General features: G+C 44.5%; 1 protein-coding gene across 1 annotated transcript in view; it reads left to right on the top strand.

Annotated features, from left to right (window-relative positions):
- LOC126481086 (lachesin-like) overlaps nucleotides 1-25,121 on the top strand; it is a 539,555-nt gene that overhangs the window by 277,033 nt on the left and 237,401 nt on the right. The window contains exon 2 of the mRNA XM_050104587.1: nucleotides 22,289-22,386. Coding sequence (XP_049960544.1) covers nucleotides 22,289-22,386 — 98 coding nt within the window. The remainder of the gene's footprint in view (nucleotides 1-22,288; nucleotides 22,387-25,121) is intronic.

Genomic DNA, 25,121 nt, shown 5'->3' with positions numbered 1-25,121 from the left:
TCACCCTGCATAATTAAACAAGAGGCGAATCTATCGTAGAGCAAAACTTTAACACGAATATGATCAGAAAACACCACTGACGAGGACAACGCAGCAGCAGACAAAAAGGCAACTTCAAGCCATGTCACTCACACGACAACGAACCAAAGTTCCTTGCAAGAAACGTGAGTCAGTGCTGCACCACGATGACTGTTCACAAGGTTGCTTATACACTGTTAACTCCCACTCTAGGTACACGCCACATTTCTGCAGCACCACGTAGAGAACACAGAGCAAAAGCCTCTTGTAAGTGCTTTCTTCCAAGGAACACTGGCTCCATCCTAGACATTATGGTCTGGGCCGCGATAAGCTACAACTCTCGTTCACCTTCCGTGTTTCTAGAGGGCTCCGTACATGGAGAATGTTGTCAGACGCGGTCTTTTACCTTTGTTGCAACAGGAAGATCATGCGTTATTCCAGCAGGATAATGCTCACCGACACACTACCCATGTAACTCAACGTGCTCTGTAAGACGTGCTGAAACTTCCCTGGCCAGCGTCATCTACACACTGGTCTCCAATCTCCACAGTTTGTCATCTGCAACAAAACGGTCACTGTAGAAACACAACACATCAGAAAAACCACACCATGTGGTAAACAGCAAAGGATACTCTTTATCTTCAACAGATGAAAAATAAAAGCCCACTGAAGATGCTGCAACTGCAGTGAAACATGTTCGGGTTAAAAAACCAATTTGTGTTTTGCTAAAGGCGGACCCTATCCAAAAACATACGTATTGTTAAAGTAATCACGGGAAAAAAGCTTCAATCCCAAGACGGTTACTTACAGAATTAGATGCACAGGTCGAGTAGGCGCGGCATAACGTACCCCACGACAGTATTCGCTATCTGCGTGGTCAGCGGTGCTACAGTCAGCACCTGCATTACTGGCCGTGGAGGCTGCATCACGTACTAAAATAGATGTTGCAGCATGGGTCGATATCTAAAACCTCAGAACCGCTTGTGATACTGATGTGTAAGTTACTCGTTTAGTGTACTACTTAGGCTCTGTTGCAGCAATAAATCTTGAGTGAAATGGAAACCTCTAAAAGGGTGTACTATTTTTCTCCGGCGGTGTAAATAGTAGGCACATTCCCGGGACGGCTCAACGTTATCTTTTAATAACTAAAATTTAAAGAAAACTCTTAGAAGATTTTCAGGTGCCTAAGAACTACTGTAAGGAAAACGTAGCCAACAGCAATAACTAACAAAGTGGCAGTTTATGAAATATATGTGAATGGTTATATAACAAAGCATGAAAATAATTAGAATGAGATAGATCTCCGATATGAAGATTGTTGCATACTGATATCCAGCTATGTTTATTGTGTGGCACTTAATCGATTCCTATTAGTAGATACACAAACAAGGGAATCCTGTGGATACATTTTAATTTATGTACTTCCTGCCAGATTTACAGGTCCACAACTTCATTTCATATGTGACGTGTTACTGAGGTTTGAATAACAAGTAAAGATTTCACAGAATGTATGTTTGTTTTTCATTTGCAGCATAAACAAAAACGCCTAGAGCACTACAAAGTGACAGTTGGTTACAGTTGTATACGAACGATAAGTAGATTCCCGCTCCTCCGCCCCCCCCCCCCCACCCTCCGCCCCTCCACCCCCCTGTCGACACTTGTGGGTGAGGAGCGAAGAGGAGTCGGCCGCGGTGGTCTAGTGGTTCTAGGCGCTCAGTCCGGAACCGCGCGACTGCTACGGTCGCAGGTTCGAATCCTGCCTGGGGCGTGGATGTTTGTGATGTCCTTAGGTTAGTTAGGTTTAAGTGGTTCTAAGTTCTAGGGGACTGATGACCACAAATGTTAAGTCCCATAATGCCCAGAGCCATTTGAACCATTTTGAGCGAAGAGGAGGAACTACGCTTGTCTCCTACTCGCAGGTCTGACGCCTTACGCCCGTGTTCTGTGTTTTTGCGAGAGCAGAACTGACAGAATGGCATAGGGCTTATCGATTCCATCTGGTGTTGCGATGGTCGTACTCTAACGCAGTCATCAGCCTGGATTAGTCTCTTAAACAGTTAAAAGAAAAAAAGAGCATAAAGCAACGCACACCACAAGGCAAAGCCGACTTCCCACAGTAACCGCTACAGCGGAATTATTTGGTGACGTTGTCAGTGTCGTAAATGTGGCAGGTCAGGTCCGACCTCTACCGGTGTTTGGTTCAAATGGCTCTGAGCACTGCGGGACTTAACAACTGAGGTCATCAGTCCCCTAGACTTAGAACTACTTAAACCTAACCAGCCTAAGGATACCATACACATCCATGCCCGAGGCAGGATTCGAACCTGCGACCGCAGTAGCAGGGCGGTTCCGGACTGAAACACCTAGAACCGCTCGGCGACAGCGGCCGGCTACCGGTGTCTCACGCAATAACATTGCAAAACATCCCAGATGTAAAATTGATACGACATAGTTCCCGCACGATACCAGAAACGCTCCAATGTGGCTGCCATCACAGACTCAGATTTTTACGCAGAAATTCCCGGGTTTAGAGAAAAAAAAGTGGATACTATAGGAACTCTAGGTCCTCCTCATTTTTGTTTGCAGCAATAAAAAAGAATGAAACATGTGCCATATGAAGACACCGCTTTTCTTTATTGTGTGTAGAAACGTTTGCGTAACGACAGAAACTGTATGAATAACGTGATACCAAAGAATAAGTTTCAGATCTGTGCACTGCATCCAGCTAGCTGGCTGGCTGCAGAAGGAATGAAAGTAATTACACGGCCGCAAACACGGGGAGCCGAGAGGGGGGAAAAAGAGCATCTAACGGCGGAGTCTGATACGGTGAGTCCCCAGAAACCGGAAAAGCCCAGCAGCTTAATTAAGCGTGTAATAGAGGTGGCGGGCGAGATATTAATCTGGCTGGCACTTGCCGAACCACATGGTGCGGGGGCGGCAGATATAGAGGAGAGGGGTGGGGCGAGGGGGGTGGAAAACTTTCCCGAGTGCAGACGCCCTCTCTGCCATCGAACTTAAAATCCCCTCCCCCCCTTCCCTTTCCTCCCCCTCCCCCCTCACCACGAACCAATCGGCATCGGCAGATCGCAACCCGGAAATAACTGGCGGAGCGCTCAACGTAATCAAATTCGGCCGAAAGCTAAATCTTACAACAGTTCTGTAATTGGTTTCGTTGAAACAACCTGGTTCGCTCTTCAACTCACCTCGTTCTCCCAACCCGTTCAATCCGTTGTTCCTTTTTTTTGTGCAGTACCCTACTTCCCCATCCCTCTCCACACGCAATTACGCAGCAGCGCAGCCTCTTTTTGTCTGCCTCTCAGGCGCGTGCTTCATTTGCTATGTATGCGGCCAGATTCTGTCTGTCGTGTATCGCTTCGTCGTGTCACGGGGATTTCGCCCCCGCTGGCGTATTCTGTGGACATGATTCCAGGCGCCCATTTGAGTACAACGTGACAAAACGGAAATTAACGCCCGCACCGTTGAGCAGGAAAGGCTGCGGTCCCCCTAACACGATCGAACAAATTAAGCCCAGCAACAGTTTGCGTTACGTAAGGGTAATGTACACTGCCTGCCGCAGCGTCGCTTCGTTTTCCACGCGGATGAAATTGTGGCGCACGCAGGAATGCCCGCTAGTCGCGGGAATCTGCAGCGAGATGATATCTGTCCGTCGTAATAAGCTCTACTCAGAAGCAGGATTACTTTTGTGGGTGAACTGCAATATATTTTCTGCAAAGTAATCCTGGTGGGAACACTTTGGAGAGTGCTAATTCGATGACACACAGCACATACTGTCCAAACACAAAAAAAGTCAAGAACTGATTGAAATGAACAACAGAAGCCTTACGTATCACAAAATCTGTGCATTAGCTCTCTCGTTCAAAATAGATCGTTACGATTATCATAAAAATCAGTATTCATCGTCGATCAGAGTTCCTGGGGGCCAACTGGTGGCATAGTAACCTGACAAAAATCTTTGACGATCTAGCACACCTTTCATTCAGTCCGATAAGATATCTTACAGGGTGTTTCAAAAATGACCGGTATACTTGAAACGGCAATAAAAACTAAACGAGCAGCGATAGAAATACACCGTTTGTTGCAATATGCTTGGGACAACAGTACATTTTCAGGCAGACACACTTTCGAAATTACAGTAGTTACAATTTGTCCGTCTTCGGAACGAAATGAAATGCGGAATATACGTATCAGGGACCCAACAGTTTGTTGTCAGGTTTATTTGGTATGTGGCGTTGGATGACTATGCGTAGGTCATGTAATTCGCATAAATAGCGGGCCGCTGATTCGCGTACGCGGTGATGGCGCCCGCTAGCGAGCCAAATTGGTTTCATGGGATTTACTGCAGGCGAATTTTGTCACTGTGATGCTCCTCAAACCACAGTAGTACGCAACTGGCTCCGAAACACGGAAAATTATACTGCTGAAAGTTGACGTCGCCGCCGGGGAAATATTCAGCACGAAGGGATGTAGATGGTTCATGGCCATAAGTGTGTCTTCGATTATGTTTTCGATTACTACCACAGGTCCCATGAAACTGTGGTAGAATGTTTCCCGTAACATAATACTAATCCCACCAGCCTGCGTCTGTGGCACCCCGCCGTTTCGAGACGCCGTTCACCTCGATGACTGCGTTTGTGGAGACGACAGTCGACCTAGTGTAGCAAAAATTTGATTCGCCCACAGAGCCGAAACGTTTCCATTGATCGACGGTAGAATCCCGATGGTCCGTTGCCCTCTGTAGTCGTAGTTGGCGATGTTGTTGGGTCAACATGTGAACACGCAGGAGTACTCTGTTGCAGTTCTCCATGTTCAACAACGCACGATGAACGATGTGCTCCGAAACACTTGTGCGTGCACTAGCATTGTGCTCGTTCGGCAGAGATGCCACAGATCAACACCTATACTACTTTACAGAGCAGACAAGCCTCCGAACCACCGTTCTGTGAAGAGTAGTGGACGTCCAGTCATTTAGTGCCTAGGTGTAGTTTCACTGTCCTTCTACCTTTTTCCGTAGAAATTCACGACACTAGCACGTGAACATTCGGCCAGCTTGGTCGTTTTCGAGGTACTAGCTCACAGGATCTGCGTAATAATAATCTGCCGTTTGTCAGACTCGCTTTTCTCAACGGACTTTCACATATGCAGCCCGTATTTTTGGCAAGATGATCCCCCGTCCATGCCTGCTCCGCTTACATTCCGGTGGTGAATACTGTTGAAAACGATATTCACCAACGGAGGCGCTGCAACTCTTTTTGCGCCAAGGGGCAGCAGGAATGATTGAGCGCGTGTGCACTGTATCTAGCGCATGCGCTGTTGTACTTCCGATGCATATAAAGGTGCAGTCATTTGCGAGTGGAAGCAGCAAAAAAGCGCCCATCCTCTGCTTTATTGCTGGTCTTCAGTGCTCTGCTCATAGCTGTAGCGACTCCTCGGCGCTAGTCAGCCTACCTGGACGCGGCCACCGACCGACCGGCGCCATCCAATGTGTCTGCACAATGAGACCGAGGGACTGGGCAGTCCACAAACGTTTTCACCCAGGTTCTGCAGAAAAAATGCTCTCCTCAGTCCTCAGCCGCTGTACGCTTTTACTGCAGTCAATTAACTCGGCACTCTCTTCCTTTGAATGCAGGTGAGGCATACCACTTTTCCTTCAGTAGATCACACAAGCAAGAGCGTTAACTACTACCAACCACTTCATCATATGAATGAAGTCAGATCGTATCCAGTATAGCAACGAAATAGTAAATATCGTCTTCCCTAAGAACATTAAGCAGCATGACACCATATCAGAAGTGAGAGTGCCCTGCAATCCCTCAAGTTATTCCCTGATATCTTAACACATATCCTATCATTCCACCCCTTCTTCTTGTGTTTTCCATACACTACTTTCTTTGCCTATTCTGTGGTAAGCCTCCTGATTCGTCATCTTATCAGTTCATCTAATTTTAAACATTCTTCTACTGCAAAAGACCTGAAACAATTCGATTCTCTTCTTAATCAGTTTTCAAACAGCCCGTGATTCACTATCACACTACAAACCTAAACTCTCAGGAATATCTTCGTCTGATTAAGGCCGATTTTTGGTGCCAACAGACCTCTCTTGGCCAGAAATGCTCTCTTTACCAATGATATCTGCTTATTATTTCACTTTATTTCATCCCTAATTTGTTATATCGTTTCCAGCACAGAAGATTTCCTTCTCTTCATGATCATCAATTTTGATGTTAAATTTATTGTTAATCTCATTTCTGTTACTACTCATTACTTTCGTTTATCTTCGATTTACTAGTCCACATTCTGAACTCATTATAACGTTCATTATATTAAATAGATTCTTTAATTTTTCTTCACTTTCGCTGAGATTATCAATGTCATCTGCGCATATTATCATTGACATCCTTTTACCCGAATTTCTAAATGGTTCAAATGGCTCTGAGTACTATGGGACTTAACATCTATGGTCATCAGTCCCCTAGAACTTAGAACTACTTAAACCTAACTAACTTAAGGACATCACACAACACCCAGTCATCACGAGGCAGAGAAAATCCCTGACCCCGCCGGGAATCGAACCCGGAAACCCGGGCGTGGGAAGCGAGAACGCTACCGCACGACCACGAGCTGCGGACCCCGAATTTCTATCTCAATCTTTAACCATTCCTTTTTTTTTAGTATTTGGTTCTTCGATGTATAGACTCAACAATAGCTACGAAAAACTACATCCTTCTCTTACACCCTTTTTAATCCCAGCACTTTGTTCTTGGTGTCTCACTCTCTAGTACTACGTGCTCTTATGAATATCGTAACACATTGGAAGATCATAAAAGAAGAGATGACGTTGAGAAACGCTTGTACTATGTGAGGCTTTGGACATTACCCAGAGCCAACCGATTTTGGATGCAAGACTCCATTTTCTGTAAGTGATTGCTTTCAGGAGGAGTTGCGTATCTAGAAACCAAAACAGTTAAAGAATTATGAGAGTTCTTACTGGCCATTAGACACAGCCAGCAGCAGTCTGAAGGGCTGAGTCGTTGCCTCTTTCTGAGGACTCGCCACATCTTACATGTTGTATCCTCTTCTGACAACAGAGATGTTTGATCTACGTGAAGCCTTGATGTGACCAACACAGTGCAAAATCGCTGAGAAGGGGGAATCCTCTTGCATGAAACGGCTTATGAATTTCACCTCAATGTACGCCAGAGCAACATGCCCTAGGGTATCAGCTTTGCCAGTGTATATCGTCTCAGAATTAAATTAAAAATAGTTCCCATTCTCCAGCTCTGCCTAATGTTTTTGGCGGATTTCCGTTGGTAGTAGGGCAAATACCGGAACTGGATATCACACTCAAACATTTCCAAATAGATCTACATCTGCCTCACGACAAATTAACCCAGTATTTGGCTGAAAAGTACCTGCAACTCTTAGGTCGTTATTGAATAGCTTGCTCTATTTGGATACTAAGATAAAGAAAAGCAACTCTGGTATTTGTAGCTACTCCGATGCACCCTTCTAGTCCACTGTTGAAGACGTCGCCGTGTATTTCGACTTCGTATTGGATGTCTATTTCGACACCTCATACATTGCTGTTGACAAACTTTGCTGTATTTATGAAGCGGTTAGAGTGAAACTTATTTCTCTAAAGTCACTTGCCCCCGTTCCTGGGTAGGTACTGACTCTGAACGTAACATTTTCGTTCTCCTGTTAATCCATGGCTATTTAGTGCCTGGAACCTAGGCACGGCTTTGCGCGTCTCTCGTTCGGTGCATGTAACAGACAGTGTATGTGTATCCACATCTACATCTGTAGTCTGCGAATCACCGTACAGTGTATGCCAGAGGGTACTTTACACTGTACCATTTATTAGAGCTTTTCCCTGTTGCATTCACGCATGTAACGTGGGAAAAATTATTGTATAAATGCCTCTATGCATACTGTAATTAATCTGATCTTATCCCCACAATCCCTATGGGAACGCTATGTAGAGGATTTTAGTATATTCTTAGAGCCATCACTTACAGCAAACTACGTGAGTAAACTTCGGGATAGTTTCTATCGCTCTTCAAGACTTTTCCAACACCACAGTGGCCCTATCCCGTCGGTCAAACAAATCTGTGCCCATTCGTGCTGCCCTTTTCTGTATACGTTCAATATCCCCGGTTATAATAAGAGCCGACCGTTGTGGCCGAACGGTTGTAGGCGCTTCAGTTCGGAACCACGCTGCTGCTACGGTCGCAGGTTCGAATCCTGCCTCGGGCATGGATGTGTGTGATGTCCTTAGGTTAGTTAGGTTTAAGTAGTTCTAAGTCTAGGGAACTGATGACCTCAGATGTTAAGTCCCATAGTGCTTAGAGCCATTTGAACCATTTGAGCTATAATAAGAACGGACGACTAAGAACGAAGCCCTCGGATTAAAAATGGTATAGGACAGGGATTTAGTCTTTTGCACCTACTGTTCAGTCTGTATGTCGAAGAAGCAATGATGAAAATAAAATAAAAGTTCGGGAGTGGAATTAAAATGCATTGTGACAGGATATCAATGATATGGTTCACTGAAGACAATGCTATACTCGGTGAAAGTGAAGACTTACATGATCTGCAGAATGGAATGAACAGTCTAATGACTACAGAATATGAATTAAGAGTAAATCGAAGAAAGACGAAAGTAATGAGAAGTAGCAGAAACGAGAAGAGTGAGAAACTTAACATCAGCATTGATGGTCATGAAGTAGATGAAGTTAAGGAATTCAGCTACCTTGGCTGAAAAATAACCAATAGTGGACAGAATAAGGAGGACATCGAAAGTAGACTAGCACTGGCGAAAAGGACATTCCAGGCCAAGAAAAGTCTACTAGCATCAAACATAGGGCTCAATTTGAGGAAGAAATTTCTGAGAATGTACGTTTGCAGCGCAGCATTGTATGGTAGTGAAACATGGACTGTTGGAAAACCGGAACAGAAGAGAATCGAAGAATATGAGATGTGGTGCTACAGACAAATGTTTAAAAATAGGTGGACTGATAAGGTAAGGAATGAGGACCTTCTGCGCAGAATCGGAGAGGAAATGAATGTGTGGCAAACACTGACAAGGAGAAGGGTCAGGATGATATGACAATCTGTTAAGACATCAGGGAATCACTTCCATGATACTAGAGAGATATGTAGAGGGCAAAGCTGCAGAGGAAGACAGAGTCTGTAATACATGCAGCAAATAATTGAGGAAGTATGTTTCAAGTGCTACTCTGATATGAAGAGGTTGTCGGAAGAGAGGAATTCTTGGCGGGCCACATCAGACCAACACGTGTTTAATAAGTAACGCAACACATTTTTTTCTCTAAGCAGGTTGGTTTTATTTGCGATTCCAGTAAACTTCCTACTCTTCTGGCTATAAAACTCTATTTTTCAATATAAATTCCGTTCAATGCCACGGCCTTACGCCATCATACTGGAAAGGCCTACCTGTCCTCATGGTACCATTCTACTGGTTGACGTCAGAGCCAAAGTCTTGCTGCATCAATAGACGGCCGCAGTGGTCGAGCGGCTCTAGGCGCTACAGTCTGGAACCGCGCGACTGCTACGGTCGTAGGTTCGAATCCTGCCTCGGGCATGTATGTGTGTGATGTCCATAGGTTAGTTAGGTTTAAGAAGTTCTAAGTTCTAGGGGACTGATTACCTCAGATGTTGAGTCCCATAGTGCTCAGAGCCATTTGAACCATTAACTTCCAACAACGAGTCCGACCAGTCACAGACTATTTTACAAGGAAAGCGCAGTCAGAGATCCAATGCAAAGCGCTACACAGCGCTGACAACACAGAAGCAGCCCAGTTACACAGCTTGCTCCATTGCAATTTTTGTAAGTCTGCGTGTATGTATTGTGTCTGTGGAGTGTAGTGTGATTCTTTGTGTTGTATGTCGATGATGGGAGAAGGGAGAGTGCGAAACGCGGTGCCGGTACATCACTCTTCGCACCAAGGGGGGCAAGCTTAACGTCCATGGGACGGACGGATCGTCATGAACTGTATCATATGCCCTCACTTCATGAGGCATTGCGGAGAAGTTGGATATATAAACCAGGATATTGGCGTGAAGTCTGGTGAAAAGGAACTTTATGTCACCACCTCTCCTTCCCTTTTTGGGCAAATACTGTCAGTGAAAATTTTTTCCCCACTACCAGGATTCGAACCCGCTTACCCCCAGGCCTAGCGGCACCAAACCAGCGTGCGTTAGCGATTTTTTTTAAAAAATAAAACACGTTTATTTCATGGAAGCACCACAACATACTTCCAGCCACAAATCGTAACTTACATTAGACATCAGAGTAGATTGCACGATGTCGAAATGCCGAAAAGAGAAGAAGACAACATACGTTACTTCGTTTCAATGTTTCGTGCAATCTGCCAGCGGGCAGAAGTTTTCGCACGGAATCTTGCACATTTGCTCAATATAGCTTCCTTGACCTAGCAGCTCACAGCATAGCACAGTCGCTGGCGCGCACAGTACACGATATTTGATTACATTTAAGTTATTCATGTACGTTCTATTACAATGTTACGCATCACCTGGCGCGAAATAAGTTTTGTGTACTACGAACTCCTTCCAGAGGTGTGGAGCATCGAATTTGTTGTGGGCGAGTGAGACGGCTTGCGGTCGCAGTGTAAGAAAGACGACGAGGAAGACGGCATCAGCTGTTGCTACAGCACGATAACACCCGCCTCGAATCTGCTATTTTCCTGACCTCGCACACTTAAATGTTTACCTATTACATTCCTGACGGACAAAAATCAAGAAAATGGGTATCGAATTTGGTTTGACGGTATCTTCAACTCGAAATTAGTAGGGTTCTACAGGACCGAGGTCAAAATAATATCCGAGCACTGTAGGACTGATTTAGGTAGTGCGGGAGATTATGTTTATGATGATTGATTTCTCTCTTTTGTTTACCTGTTGTGTTCAACAAACCAACGAAAAAATATTACAAACTTTACACGCAACTAATACAAATGAATTACAACTTGTCATAACCTTACCACAAGTCTTTTTGAACGGTAGAAAGTAACCGTAAAAAGAGCGTGCACACATCGTCACGAATTAGCGAGAGATTACGCACTTTTGGTCTTCAAACGGTCTGTGTGTGTGCAGTCAACAGCTCTGCTGAATCAGCGGTACAGGACTACCACTGAAGTGTGAAAATGGTGCTGTGGGGCTAGACACATAAAGAAATCAACAAATTATTCAGTGTCTCAGTAAAGGAATATAACTGTGTATTCACCTGAAAGTAAAAATTATCTCGGCAGAAGCAAAAATGGCCAGCATTAAGAAGTGCGCAATTTGCAAGGTTTTCATCTTAGGAGTACAGGGCAATGAATCAACGTAGTGGGGAAACAAATTGGTGATGAAGTGTTCTTAATATTTCCTTATGGACTGTCGATCTGCCTGCTTGGGGTCTGTTACGAAAGAGATAAAAATCTTGCCTCCAGCGAGAGTAGAACTGACAGCTAACGCGGGTGTTTCTGGATGTGACGCCATTATTTCTACCATTGCCTTGCAGTGGTGAGTAATTGAATTAGATAAAGCTATCGAAGAGCGAACAAGTTGTCATCACGACGCATAGAATAGTTCTGTGTATTACGTGACTGACTTATAGCGAGACATTAATGTCCAGCGCAGAACAGGCAATCGCAGCAATATTGTGACGCTTGGGATAGTCCATCTCAGAAAAGGTGGAGGCCGTGCGCTTTTCATGTGCCACCTCGGCCACGGACGCAGGCAATAAGCGTAGGTGTGGTACTGAGCCAAATAGTTTTCAGAAACCGAGAAGTACAGCATCTACCTTGAGCCATGGCTTTCAGCATTGCGGAATACAAGATTATGTTTCTAAACCTTATCTGAAAAGTCCGAATATGATAAGTAACCAACACATAAGAGACATGCTCCATAAGGTGAGGTAGATCGAAATACAAAATTTGGGAAAGGTATGCACAAGGTAATTATTGATTGTCTACACATGTATGATCTTATGAGAAACAACTTTGGGTTCTGGGTTCAATGGAACAAACCTGAGCGTATAGAACGAATAAACAACTGCAACGGAAAGTGTTTCACTCTAACTCTCGGTCCCGTGTGGCATTAATATTGGAGCCGATTTAGCCAAAACAGCGCAGTGTGAAGCGCGCGTGAACTGCGTGTGGCGACACATAATTAAAATCGACAAAAAGTACATCGACACGTCAGTACTGGCTCGGGAGGGCGTGCGCAGCCGTAATGAAGTGGTCGACGCGTCGGCAGCGGCGGACATTTCATTAAAAATCGGGACGCGTGCGTCAGGACAGAGGAGGGCCGCCAGTGACGCGGGCGCACGCAGATTTACTGGCGGCCGCTGCCGCTGACAGCGCGGCCCGCTGACGTCTGCATCGCGAATAGAGTAGCGGCAAAGTGCGCAGAGCGGACGCGGCGCAGTCGGGGAGGCTTCCGCGATGTCATCCCGGTGACCATAGTGATTATTCAGCGTGCAGAGTAGTTGCAGCATGCGGCATAGCTGGCGTGTCCTCGTCACCCACGCATGTATGCAGAGTCTCCAAACTTAGATCGAGGAGATTTCACAGAGGAAGTATTTGTTGTGTCGTTCTTAGTCTGATTGTAGCTACCTGACACAGTTTTACGCCGCTGTTGTGGCTTCAGTACTAGGAGGGGTGTTTAATAAGTAACGCAACACATTTTTTTCTCTAAGCAGGTTGGTTTTATTTGCGATTCCAGTAAACTTCCTACTCTTCTGGCTATAAAACTCTATTTTTCAATATAAATTCCGTTCAATGCCACGGCCTTACGCCATCATACTGGAAAGGCCTACCTGTCCTCATGGTACCATTCTACTGGTTGACGTCAGAGCCAAAGTCTTGCTGCATCAATAGACGGCCGCAGTGGTCGAGCGGCTCTAGGCGCTACAGTCTGGAACCGCGCGACTGCTACGGTCGTAGGTTCGAATCCTGCCTCGGGCATGTATGTGTGTGATGTCCATAGGTCAGTTAGGTTTAAGTAGTTCTAAGTTCTAGGGGACTGATGGCCTCCGATGTTAAGTCCCATAGTGCTCAGAGCCATTTGAACAACATTTTGCTGAATCAATAACCTCCCCATTATCCACGTACTGCTTCCTCCTAAGTACATCCTTCACTTCAAAAAAATGGCTCCAAACACTATGGGACTTAACATCTGAGGTCATCAGTCCCCTAGACTTAGAACTACTTAAACCTGACTAACCTAAGGACGTCACACACCTCCAGGCCCGAGGCAGGAGTCGAACCTGCGACTGTAGCAGCAGCGCGGTTCCTGACTGAAGCTACTAGAACCGCTCGGCCACAGCGACCGGTTTATCCTTCACTGGGCCAAATAAATGGATGTTAGAAGGTGTGAGATCCAGTCTGTAGGGTAGATGAAGTGCAGTGGTATCCACGCGAGTACGCAGACTTGTGTGGGGCCTTGCGTCGTCATGGAGAAATTCGTTTGCCTTTCTGTGGCTAGAACTGCGCTAAATCCTTTACTTCAACATGCTGAGGGTAGCACAATACACTTCAAAGTTAATCGTTGAACCGAGAGAGGAAATCAAACTGAATAACCCCTTCAGAGTGCCAGAAGACCGTCGCCATGACTTTACCGGCTGAGGGGGCAGCTTTCAACTTTTACTTGCGAGGAGAGATGGTGTGGCGCCATTCCAAGGATTGCCGTTTCGTTTCCGGTTCGAAGTGACGAACCCATGTCTCATTATCTGCGGCGGTACTGGGCAAAAAATAGTCACTATCGGCCTCGTAATGAACAAGAAATTCCGCACAGATGGTCCTTCGTTGTTCTTTATGGTTTTCTCTTACGTGGCGAGGAACGCAGCTGACTCGCGTCTCGCCGGCCGCTGGTGGCCGAGCGGTTCTGGCGCTACAGTCTGGAACCGCGCGACCGCTACGGTCGCAGGTTCGAATTCTGCCTCTGGCATGGATGTGTGTGTTGTCCTTAGGTTAGTTCGGTTTAAGTAGTTCTAGGTTCTAGGGGACTTATGACCTCAGCAGTTAAGCCGCGTAGCGCTCAGAGCCATTTGACTCGCGTCTTTGAGCACCCCAACTGGTGGACGAGTGTTAAAAAAAATGGTTCACCTGGCTCTGAGCACTATGGGACTCAACATCTGAGGTCATCAGTCCCCTAGAACTTAGAACTACTTAAACCTAACTAACCTAAGGACATCACACACATCCATGCCCGAGGCAGGATTCGAACCTGCAGCCACTCCGGCCGGTTGGACGAGTGTGTCAGCACTACTAACGAGATGTCCAGTTGTGGAGCGAGATCTTTCATTTTTATCCGTCGATCACTTCGAATGAGAGTGTCCGCACGTTCCAACACTGCAGGAGCCACAGCTGTCTGCGGCCGGTCGGCACGCCGGAGATCGAAGATGTTTGAGCGATCTCGCTGCGATAATGATGCCTCGCTCAACGATTCCCCGTGCTTTTGTTCACGGCCAGATCTCCGTAGACATTCTGCAAGCGCCTAGTAATAACTGCGATGATTTGGTTTTCCGCTAAAAGAAACTCAATGACAGCTATCAACCTGGAAAGCGTGTTTGTAAAAGACGCCATTTTGAATGCTACACACAGAGCCGCCACCATCGGAACTTCATGAAACGACAGGGGGTGAAGCATGAATATTCCACGACGTTCCACGACAAATTTCGCATTTTTTCTACTGAAACTGACCGACACAAAAATGTTTTGCATTACTTATTGAACACCCCTCATATTATTAACCCTTTAAGTGCTGAGCGCATGCAACAGCGCATGCTCGGTGAAGCGTTCTACGCGAAAGTGTCCGCCGAGATGGGATTTCTCTAGCGCTCGACACTGCTGCGCTTAATTGTTACCATCACAAACTCCTCTTATATGTAGGTGGAATCACGTAAAAGATGCACCACTTTCACCTAGTGAATCGTTGAAGATATAATAACGACATTCTCGGAGAACTAGATTATGGCAAGGGGAACGTAGATTATCTTAATAAATTCTTGTAGGAACAGAGACACTGAAACAACTACACTATCTCATCAAAAGTAAAATGGGGTGAGTTCTCATTTCGCTTTAATGACAGCTCGAACTCTACAGGAGACATTTTTAATAAAGTTTCTTACTGACTGTGGAGAAATGGCAGCCCATTCTTTCTCAAGAATTGGAACAAGAGAACATAATAATTTCGAACGCTGAGATCTGGAGCGCAGTCAACGTTCTAACTCACCCCAAATGTGTTCCGTTGCGTTCAGGTCTGGAATTTGGGCAGGTCAGTCCGTTTCAGGAATGCTGTTGTCCACAAACAATTGCCTCCCATTACGCTGCTTTGTGACAGAGTGCAATGTTATCTGATAGAAACAGCCATCGCCGCCGAGGTGTTCGTCCACTGTACGTAGTATACAGTCTCGTATAATGTTTTGTAGCAAGAACTCCGCAAGCAGCTGTATTTAAACCAATTTTATTACGGCCATACAAGTTTCGTGTCTTGTAGCTACATCATCAGATGCATATAATCATAAAACATGGACACAAGAGGGCGAGGAATGTAGAAGGGCCAACATAGTTAAAACCATTATGTCCGCATGGTGGTTAGTCAATTGATAAAAAGTTTACCCTCGCCCAGCTGTTGATCTGATAGAATGATTTCAGTAAATTGTGACACGTGTGAAAGAGATCTGAAAGCTAAATACCTGTTACTTTTGAATGAGCAGCTGGATGAAGCTGAGAAGGACAAATCAGCGTTTTACGTATCATCACAGAAATCTTCTGTTTTTTTTTAACATATTGTCTACGTCTACCTAGAATTCGCCATGCACTGCTACACCATCGATGGCGACTGATCGCACTTCAAATCTAGCAAGGTTTCTTCAGAAGACTCCTCAATCTGAATCACACACTTCTTTGCGAAGTGTAGCTGTTGTATAATTACTAACCTACCTTTATTAACTTACTGTGTTAAATAAAACACCATGTTAGATGACCTTACAAAAAATAAACTTTTCATGGTGGCCTTTTGTAACAACATTCACAAGCTTTTGCCAACTTAACCTTGTTGTAATGAGTAGCTTCTTAACAGGAGAAATAGCAAGTAGAAAATCTGTGTCCTACTTCTCTGAGCAGCTGATACCAGTTGCTCCAAAAAGTGAAAACTACCTGGACTTACTCTGTATCATTTGTGGAACTTGTCTTCGTGTTGAGAGGCCACACGAGAAACCACAGCCGAACATTGTTTGATGTTTATAGCACTGTACAGTTGCAGCCAGCACTTTCTTTTCATTTTCAGATTGTTGAGCATTAAATAATGGTAACCCACAGTAATGTTGTCTTCAGACGAGCTCGTGATTGCAAGTGACACTGGAACAGAAACGTGACGCGTGCTGCCTTGCTGCTTGTCGCATAGCAAATCTCGTATCGAATAGCATCGCGTATTTTGTCACATATTGTATCGCCGCAGTGGAGGCTAGAGGACTGCACTGACTGGCGACATATTGGGTGACCTTTATTCAAATTGGTCGTATCTCATACCACATGTCCTCAGTGAGAACCGTGCCTTGGGTTGTAATGTGATAATTCGGTTGTGAGTTAGTGATGCCAACTAACATAAATGCCAAATGAAGGTCGTGGTAATAAATCGAACTATATTGCTTAAGTGAGGGTCGTGACAGCCGAAAGCCATTGTAGTCACTTATTGTAAACAAACACACACACACACACACACACACAGAGACAGAGAGAGAGAAAGAGAAAGAGAGAGTAGGCAACGCCGATGTGGTTGCCATGTTTTGCCCATTTTCCTGTTGAACACAGGGACGGATGATGGCGGAGTCCGAAGTTCGCTGTCGTACCTTTGTCACTGAGACAAGATCATCAGATGAAATTGCGGAAAATTCTTTAGTAAACGTTTTATGAACTATTTGATGATTGTTCAACCAGTAACGCAACTCCATAGCCCTATTTATGCTTACAGCACGTGGTATCCACAGAATTATGTGAGGTAGGGCTCTTACGCTGAAATGGTGGAATCATTGATGGAGTTCTCGTTTACAGTACGTCATTTATCCGTTTATTGATTATGCCTTTATAAGTAAATAGTATCACACCGCTACAAATTTGATTTTCTCTGAACAATAAGCTTCATTCATTAAATTGATAAACAGCATACTTCCTGGACTAAATATTACTTGAAACTTTCTGGCAGATTAAAACTGTGCCGGCCACTGTGGCCGAGCGGTTCTAGGCGCTTCAGTCCGGAACCGCGCGACTGCTACGGTTGCAATTTCAAATCCTGCCTCGGGCATGGATGTTTGTGATGTCCTTAGGTTATTTAGGTTTAAGTAGCTCTAAGTTCTATGGGACTGATGACCCCAAATGTTAAGTCCCATAGTGCTCAGAGCCATTTGAACCATTAAAACTGTGTGCCGGAGCGAAACTCGAACTCGGGACCTTTGTGTTTCATGAACAAATGCTCCACCGACTGAGCTATCCAAGCACGACACACGACCCATCCTCAGAGCTTTAAATCCGTCCGTACCTAGTCTCCTAAGTTACTTCATGATATAGCATAGGACAATAAGCCGGTGCAAGAAATTTCAGTACTGTACGCAAACAAGTTAAAAAATTTGCTATGCATGAAATTAAAACTAAGTAATAATAGTAAGAACACAAACACAATTTAAAACAATTAAGAGAAAATCTTACCTGGATGTTTACATTCTGAATACTTCCATGCATACACCTTGGCAGTAGAGCCTCAGTCTAGTGCCATATACAATGTACAAGAAATTCCACAGAAACTAACTTAAAACAGCTCAGTAATAGAAATGGAAAGCGACCATCGCTTCTATTAGTAACAGGAAGTACTGATGGTCAGCCGACCAGTACAACAGTAGCGCTAACCGTAACATCCAAAACCTAGCAACCCAACTGTCCACTGCAAACCTATACGCATTCGATATCCTTACATCTACATACAGCAAACATAAACCACTGTGGGCCAGCACTTCAACACTATCAATTATTAAAACAATCTATCGACGCATGCATGTAGTTAGTTGCTAGATAATGGCGGTTGTTGTGCCCATCAGATCATCCATTCCGAAATCTGTGTTGCTTGCCACGATCAATTATGCACACATCGTGGCCACAATGTAACTCTATCGTGTGTCTGACATACGTGGAACACAGGCACACCCTCAGGAGATCCATAAGCTATAGGTTGCAGCGCCTCACTCAAACACAGTTGACAGCGCGGGGCCCGATAAACATGGCCTGCTCTTAACTAGAAATGACCTCGTTGTCGACGGGACGTTAAACACTAATCTCCTCCTCCTCTTAACTAGAGAGACACTCGCCAGATCTCACATTCGCCAGCGGCAAAATCGAGGAAGTGGTACCAGCCTCGAAGGATAAGTCGAAATCCTGCAACACACGGCAAAATTGTTAATACAAAAACTGTGTAGACACGTCTCTATTTCTGCTTTGAAGGTTCTTTACGAGAGTGTACACTGACAAGAAGATAGACTACAAATGTAGACGTCAGGTTTGTTTTCCATACATAGGGAAGAAGCTGAAAATGAAATAAACACTATGCCAAGTAACAAAAAATGGAAAACAGTTGTCCATCTCTGACCGACAACAAATGGTTGAAGGCGTAACAGGAACTAGTAATAGGACGTTTTCAAATGGCTCTGAGCACTATGGGACTTAACATCTTAGGTCATCAGTCCCCTAGAACTTAGAACTACTTAAACCTAACTAACCTAAGGACATCACACAACACCCAGCCATCACGAGGCAGAGAAAATCCCTGACCCCGCCGGGAATCGAACCCGGGAACCCGGGCGTGGGAAGCGAGAACGCTACCGCACGGCCACGAGATGCGGGCAATAGGACGTTTTCGCAGAATCATTGACGGATTAAGGCTGAATGCCTTTCATGAACAAGTTTACAAATGACTAGAATTTCTGAGATCACATATTGCGTTATACTGCAGTAACTAAGTACAAGGGCAATTGTAAGAAAAAAATAGGTTCTACATCACAATAAATATATCAAAGCAATAATTTAGATAGTAAATCTGCCTTGGCAATAAAATACTGTCAAGGCTATTTGTTCAGAAAAATATCTTCGAGTGGAAGCTTATTTAGGAGAGACAGGTACTTCCGGTTCTGTTACCTATACCGTCAATGGTAAGCGTTATGAGTGTCTTTTACGCAACCACGTCATTCCAGCTCTCCAACAGCGTGTATATGTTGATAGGATCATTTTTATGCAAGATGGCCTACCTCAGTACATTGAAAATCCAGTTAAGCAGCTACTGAAGCGCCATTTCGGAAATGCTAGATTTATCAGCCGCCATTTCCATACAGCCTGGCCGTCCCGATCACCTGACCTTCATCCGTGTTACTTCTGGCTGTGGGGCTATCTGAAAGGCGTTCAGCGTTCCGATTGCAAACTTAGCTGCATTGAAGGCACACATTGTGCAACACATTCTGAATGTGACCTCGGAAACACTTCGATCAGTTGTGAAACATGCTGTTTCTCGATTTCAACTTGTTGCAGAAAACGGTGGACAGCATATTGAACATGTTTTGCGCCAGTCACATGGAAATTAATAATCCGATTCGATTTTGAATGATGCTTTTTATGCGGTTTTTGTCCTCAGGACAAATAGCAACTGATGTGTTTGATGCTTTTTATTCGGTTTTTTGCCTCAGGACAATTAAAAACCGATTTTTCCCGTCCGATGTGATATGACCTTGCCGTGGTGGATGGGCTTACGTAACTAACAGTATCAGTTCTGAACACGCTGAGTAGTAGAGTTTGTTTAACGTCAAACGTACACTTTAGACATTGTTGTATCAAAATCAAATCGGATTATTAATTTCCGTGTGACTGGCGCAGAACATGTTCAATATGGTGTACGGTGTATGACCTCGCTGTGGTGGATGGTCTTACGTAACTAACAGTATCACACCTATACACCCATTCACACTGAGTAGTATTGTTTGTTTAACGTCAAACGTACACCTTAAGCATTGTCGTATGATTCATTTGTCATTTGCAGTCGACCAGTATTAAATTATGATACATGAAGATGTTATCTGTTCTTTCCGACTTGTCCGAAAGAACAGATACCATCTTAATACAGATACGGCTTACCGGCCAATGACCCTCTTCAGTGCGGATGCACTCACATTGCCCGAACTCTTACAGGAATCGGTAGATTGACTGCCGCGAGTAATGAGTATAGTGGGCAGGGGCAGTACAAATGTAGTGTGTGGACAGTAAGCTGGAAATGGGGGTCTCACGGGGAGTAAGCCAGAGGTAAGTCCCTGCAGTCGCTCTATCCTCTGTGTCCTCGGTGGTTCAGACTGGTAGAGCGTCTGTCTTTTAAGCAGGAGATCCCGGGTTCGAGTCCCTGTCGGCGCACACATTTTAAACTGTCGCCATTGATATTTATCAACGCCTGTAAGCAGCTAAATATCTGGATTTCACTGTAAATTCACTATTAAATTATAATGCCTACAACGTCATCTACGGCTACAATTTGTAACTATTTATTTTTCTTCTGGAATACGTTGTGCCAGTTCTCCGATAACATTCCTTTGCAATTAGACGTCATCCTGACCAGTGGTGTTATTTCTACTGCTGTTTGAAAGTTTAATTATAATCATCAAATGGTTCAAATGGCTCTGAGCACTATGGGACTTAATATCTGAGGTCATCAGTCCCCTTGAACTTAGAGCTACTTAAGCCTAACTAACCTAAGGACATCACACACATCCATGCCCGAGGCAGGATTCGAACCTGCGACCGTAGCGGTCGCGCGATCACAGACTGAAGCGCCACCTCGATTGACAGAAATGATATGTTTATTACACATACAGACTACGTGCGCCTCTGTCTGCTATCGTTTGCTGAACATCTCGTTTCGATGTCGTGGACCATTCACATAATAAGAACGTTGCAGTTTTCAGGTGATCCACTCTGCAGTGTCACCAACCAGTTATTAAGATGTAGTACCCACCAAATATTCCTTAATTTTTACTTTTCTGTAATATTGTTTTGATGTCATAATTTTTTTTTCGAAACAAGTAAAACACACAGTCCAACATCTCAGTGTTCCTGCATACTTCTTACAGGTCGGTTATATTTTATATAAGATCGAAAAGGACTTATAAAATATTTTTGTTTTTATTCCGCAATGAATTTCTCTTGTCTGAATTTCTTTGGTATTTGTCTGAAAACTCAGGAATGAGACTGAGATGAAATTCAGCCACTGAAATATACTTGCCGCTAGGAACCTTTTATACGACGTGCGTCTAGCTAAGTTTACAAACACGTACCACAAACAAAATTTCTCATGTGACCACTGCATGCATAGACTTGTTAGTGCATTTGGTATTATCTTAGCAAGTAGGCGGAGAGATATGGACTTTTTATACAAACTGTCAACATATGACGTACACTATCTTCCGAAATAAGACTCCGTAATTGTTGTCACAATATTGCTTGTCTTCCCCAATTAGTTTTCAGTGACACTTATGTCACACTTCGCAACCAGTAGAAATTAAAATGTCTAATATCAAACCTAGTCTTGCAATCGCATAGGGCGAAAGTGTTTATGCCAAAACGACTTACTTTGGATGTAATACGCTTGAACAACAGAAGGCTTCTGTCACTGCAAACCGCTTGCAACGCAACAAGCGACACCGTATGACCACGCCAGTTGCATTGACTCGCTTAGTTTCTGTAGCACATATAAGTCTCTTTCACTGGAGTCACGCGGATTGTGCACATGTATATACGTCGGTAGCAGCTGAAGGCACAATACACGCCGACAAAAATCCAGGGGATCAAACATGACACACGAATAACAACAAGGTGCTGTAAAGTAATCGTGAGAGGTGCTCGGGTATCTTGCCCACATAGTATTCTTAATTGGATAGTCAGTTTGCGCTAAAACTGATCCACGAGTTCCATACATGACCACTTACGTTTAAACACACACACACACACACACACACACACACACACACACACACACACACATATATATATATATATATATATATATATATATATATATGAGCGCACCCGTATGAACATCCGTCTTTATATAGACAGAGACGTCAGCGAATATTGTTCAGAATACAGTTTTCATTAGTACAAAGTTTTATTGTGACTGTATTAAGTAATCTATTCTTCCTTCGCAGATGGGCCGAAGTTCGCGGAGGCCATCACGAATGCGACGGTGCCAGTGGGGCGAGAGGGCATTATGGCGTGCGTGGTGCAGGATCTGGGAGCCTACAAGGTAGGAAATGCTTCTCCCCACTCTACAACGGCAACATGGTTTTTCAAACAGTGGCACATTTTGGGTTGTAAATTGTCTATCTGATCAGGTCATTTTCACAATCCTGGGTGCACGCTGGCATATCATATATGGCATACAGAATCACTCCTATATTTATATTCATTTAATTTTTAAATTAATTGTGGATTCGTCCTTTTGTTATTCTTTCATTTTGAGTATCGCTTCATTAATTAATTGGTTTGTTGTGATTCATTTTAAAATTTTACGAAATACACATCGCAAGAAAAAAGAAAGCTGTAAGGAACTGCGTGTGTGTGGCAACAGGTAAATTTGGTCACTCTGGAAATAAGGTCGTATCTTTCATAAAACAGTAAGACTTCAGTTTCAAGGCGAGGTAATAAGCGCTTAGAGTTCATAGGAAACCAACAACGACTGATGTAATTTCTGAACAGTCATGCCATCCGTAACAATCTAACAAAGAGACTGCTGTTCATTGCTTAGAACTCAGGCAATCAATGTGGGAGTGATGAAGCAGGATAATCAGACAGAACTAAACTTTATTAGGAAAATGGTAGTTAATAATTTTTACAAGGAACATACTGTTATACACCCTAAGACAAAAAAAGGACGCGCCACGAAGGAACCATTCCAATGGGACGGATATCCGTACATGAGACGTACATGTACAGACAAACAAATGATTTCATTTCCAGAAAAATTGAATGATTTATTCAAGAGAAAGAGCTGCACAAATTGAGCCAGTCAGTAACGCCTTGGTTCACTTCTGACCCTTATGCAAGCAGCTATCCGGCTTAGCATTGGTAGAGTTGTTCGGCGTCCTGACGGATACCGAGGCAAATTCTGTCCGACCGACGACGTTAGATTGTCAAAATCCACAGCTCTGCCCATAATGAACTATACGTTCTTAACTGGGGAAAAATCTGGCAACCTTGCTGGCCAAGACAGCGTTTGGCAAGCACGAATCAGCAGAAATCCTTTCCGTGTGCGCGCCCGTATTATCTTCCTGAAATGTAAGCCCGCGACGCTTGCCTTGAAGAGCAACGAAAGGGCTCGTAGAATATCATACCTCTGTGCTGTATTGCAGACGACAACCATAGGGGTTATGCTATGAAATGAAATGTCCCCCCAGACCATAACTTCTGGCTCTTCGGTCCCTCTGACGGGTGACATGGAGAGTAGTATCTCACCACTGTCCGGGGCGCCTCCAGACACATCCTCGCTGATCACAGAGGCTCAGTTCGACGAGGGACTCATTCCTGAAGGCTGTTCTACTCTAGCCAATGGAATTCTCATCCAAAGTCGCTCGTAATCAAAACTCTGACTGCCATTTTCTCGGAAACTGATGAGTGTTGGCACATAAGACAAAATAGGTATTCCTTTATTTTCATCTTTCTGTCAGCAAACTAAGTTTAGACTGTGTTAAAGAGTGACATATGGTGGTATCCCCTTGTAATACCAATCCAGTTTCACTGTCACACGAAACGAAACTTCTGCTTTTCGACGAAAAATATTACTTGAAAGTCAGACGGCCACTGAACAGGAGAAGATTTTCACCAATACAAATGTCTTAAAACAAAAGAGCAAATCCGAACTTATATGTTACATACTCACCAACAGACGTAATATGACTATTCTCTGTCGTGGAATGCGAACGCAAGGAACATGAATCATTTTCTAACCCTGAAATACTGAGATGTCAGGACCGACCACAGCCATCGCGTCATTATTCGAATATGAACGAAAATAACATTTTTCCTCTAATGATGATTCATAGAAAAATTTTCTACTTCTGCCTTTGGAAATATTCGCGCGCTCATCTCGGATTCGATACCTACGGCCGGCAGCGGTGGCAGTGCGGTTCTAGGCGGAACCGCGAGACTGCTACGGTCGCGGGTTCGAATCCTGCCTCGGGCATGGATGTGTGTGATGTCCTTAGGTTGGTTAGGTTTACGTAGTTCTAAGTTATAGGCGACTGATGACCTCAGATGTTAAGTCCCATAGTGCTGAAAGCCACTTGAACCATTTGATACCAACGAGCGATTTATCATCACGAGCTCTCAGTATCATTTCTTCGCGTGTTGTATCAATACATGTGAAGTAATGCAGCCACTTACACTATGAGAGAGAAGCTGTCAACTCACCGCGATACAGCAATGCTGGCTTTGTTACCGGAAGGTTCGAAAAAAACATAAGTGTTACAGAGGTCCTACGGGAACTCAAAAGGGAATCCCTGGAGGGAAGGTGGCGTTTTTTGCGGGAAACTATTGAGAAAATTTAGAGAACCGGCATTTGAAGCTGACTGCCGAACGATTCTGCTGCCGAATCAGCATGGTTTCAGAAAGCATCGCTCGTGCGAAACTCAGCTTCTCCTTTTCTCACATGCTGTTGTACTGGATGTTAACCGGGGACCTAGGAACGACGGAGAGGCTCCGTCCCCGCCGCTGGCGCAGTGGTCCACAACCCCACGACGACTACCGCAGTCAACTGGAGCCCTCCGCCGCCCCACATCGAACCCAGAGTTACTGTGCGGTTCGGAACCCGGTGGACACCCCCCCCCCCCCCCGCACCACCCGCGGAACGTGTGTCACAACGGACGAGTGTAACCCCTATGTTCGCGTGGTAGAGTAATGGTGGCGTACGCACACGTGGAGAATTTGTTTGGGCTGCAATCGCTGACATAGTGTAGCTGAGGCGGAATAAGGGGAACCAGCCCG

The sequence above is a fragment of the Schistocerca serialis genome, chromosome 5, assembly GCF_023864345.2.
Source record: "Schistocerca serialis cubense isolate TAMUIC-IGC-003099 chromosome 5, iqSchSeri2.2, whole genome shotgun sequence".
NCBI classification, from domain to species: domain Eukaryota; kingdom Metazoa; phylum Arthropoda; class Insecta; order Orthoptera; family Acrididae; genus Schistocerca; species Schistocerca serialis.
This window is presented reverse-complemented; position numbering and strand designations above follow the sequence as displayed.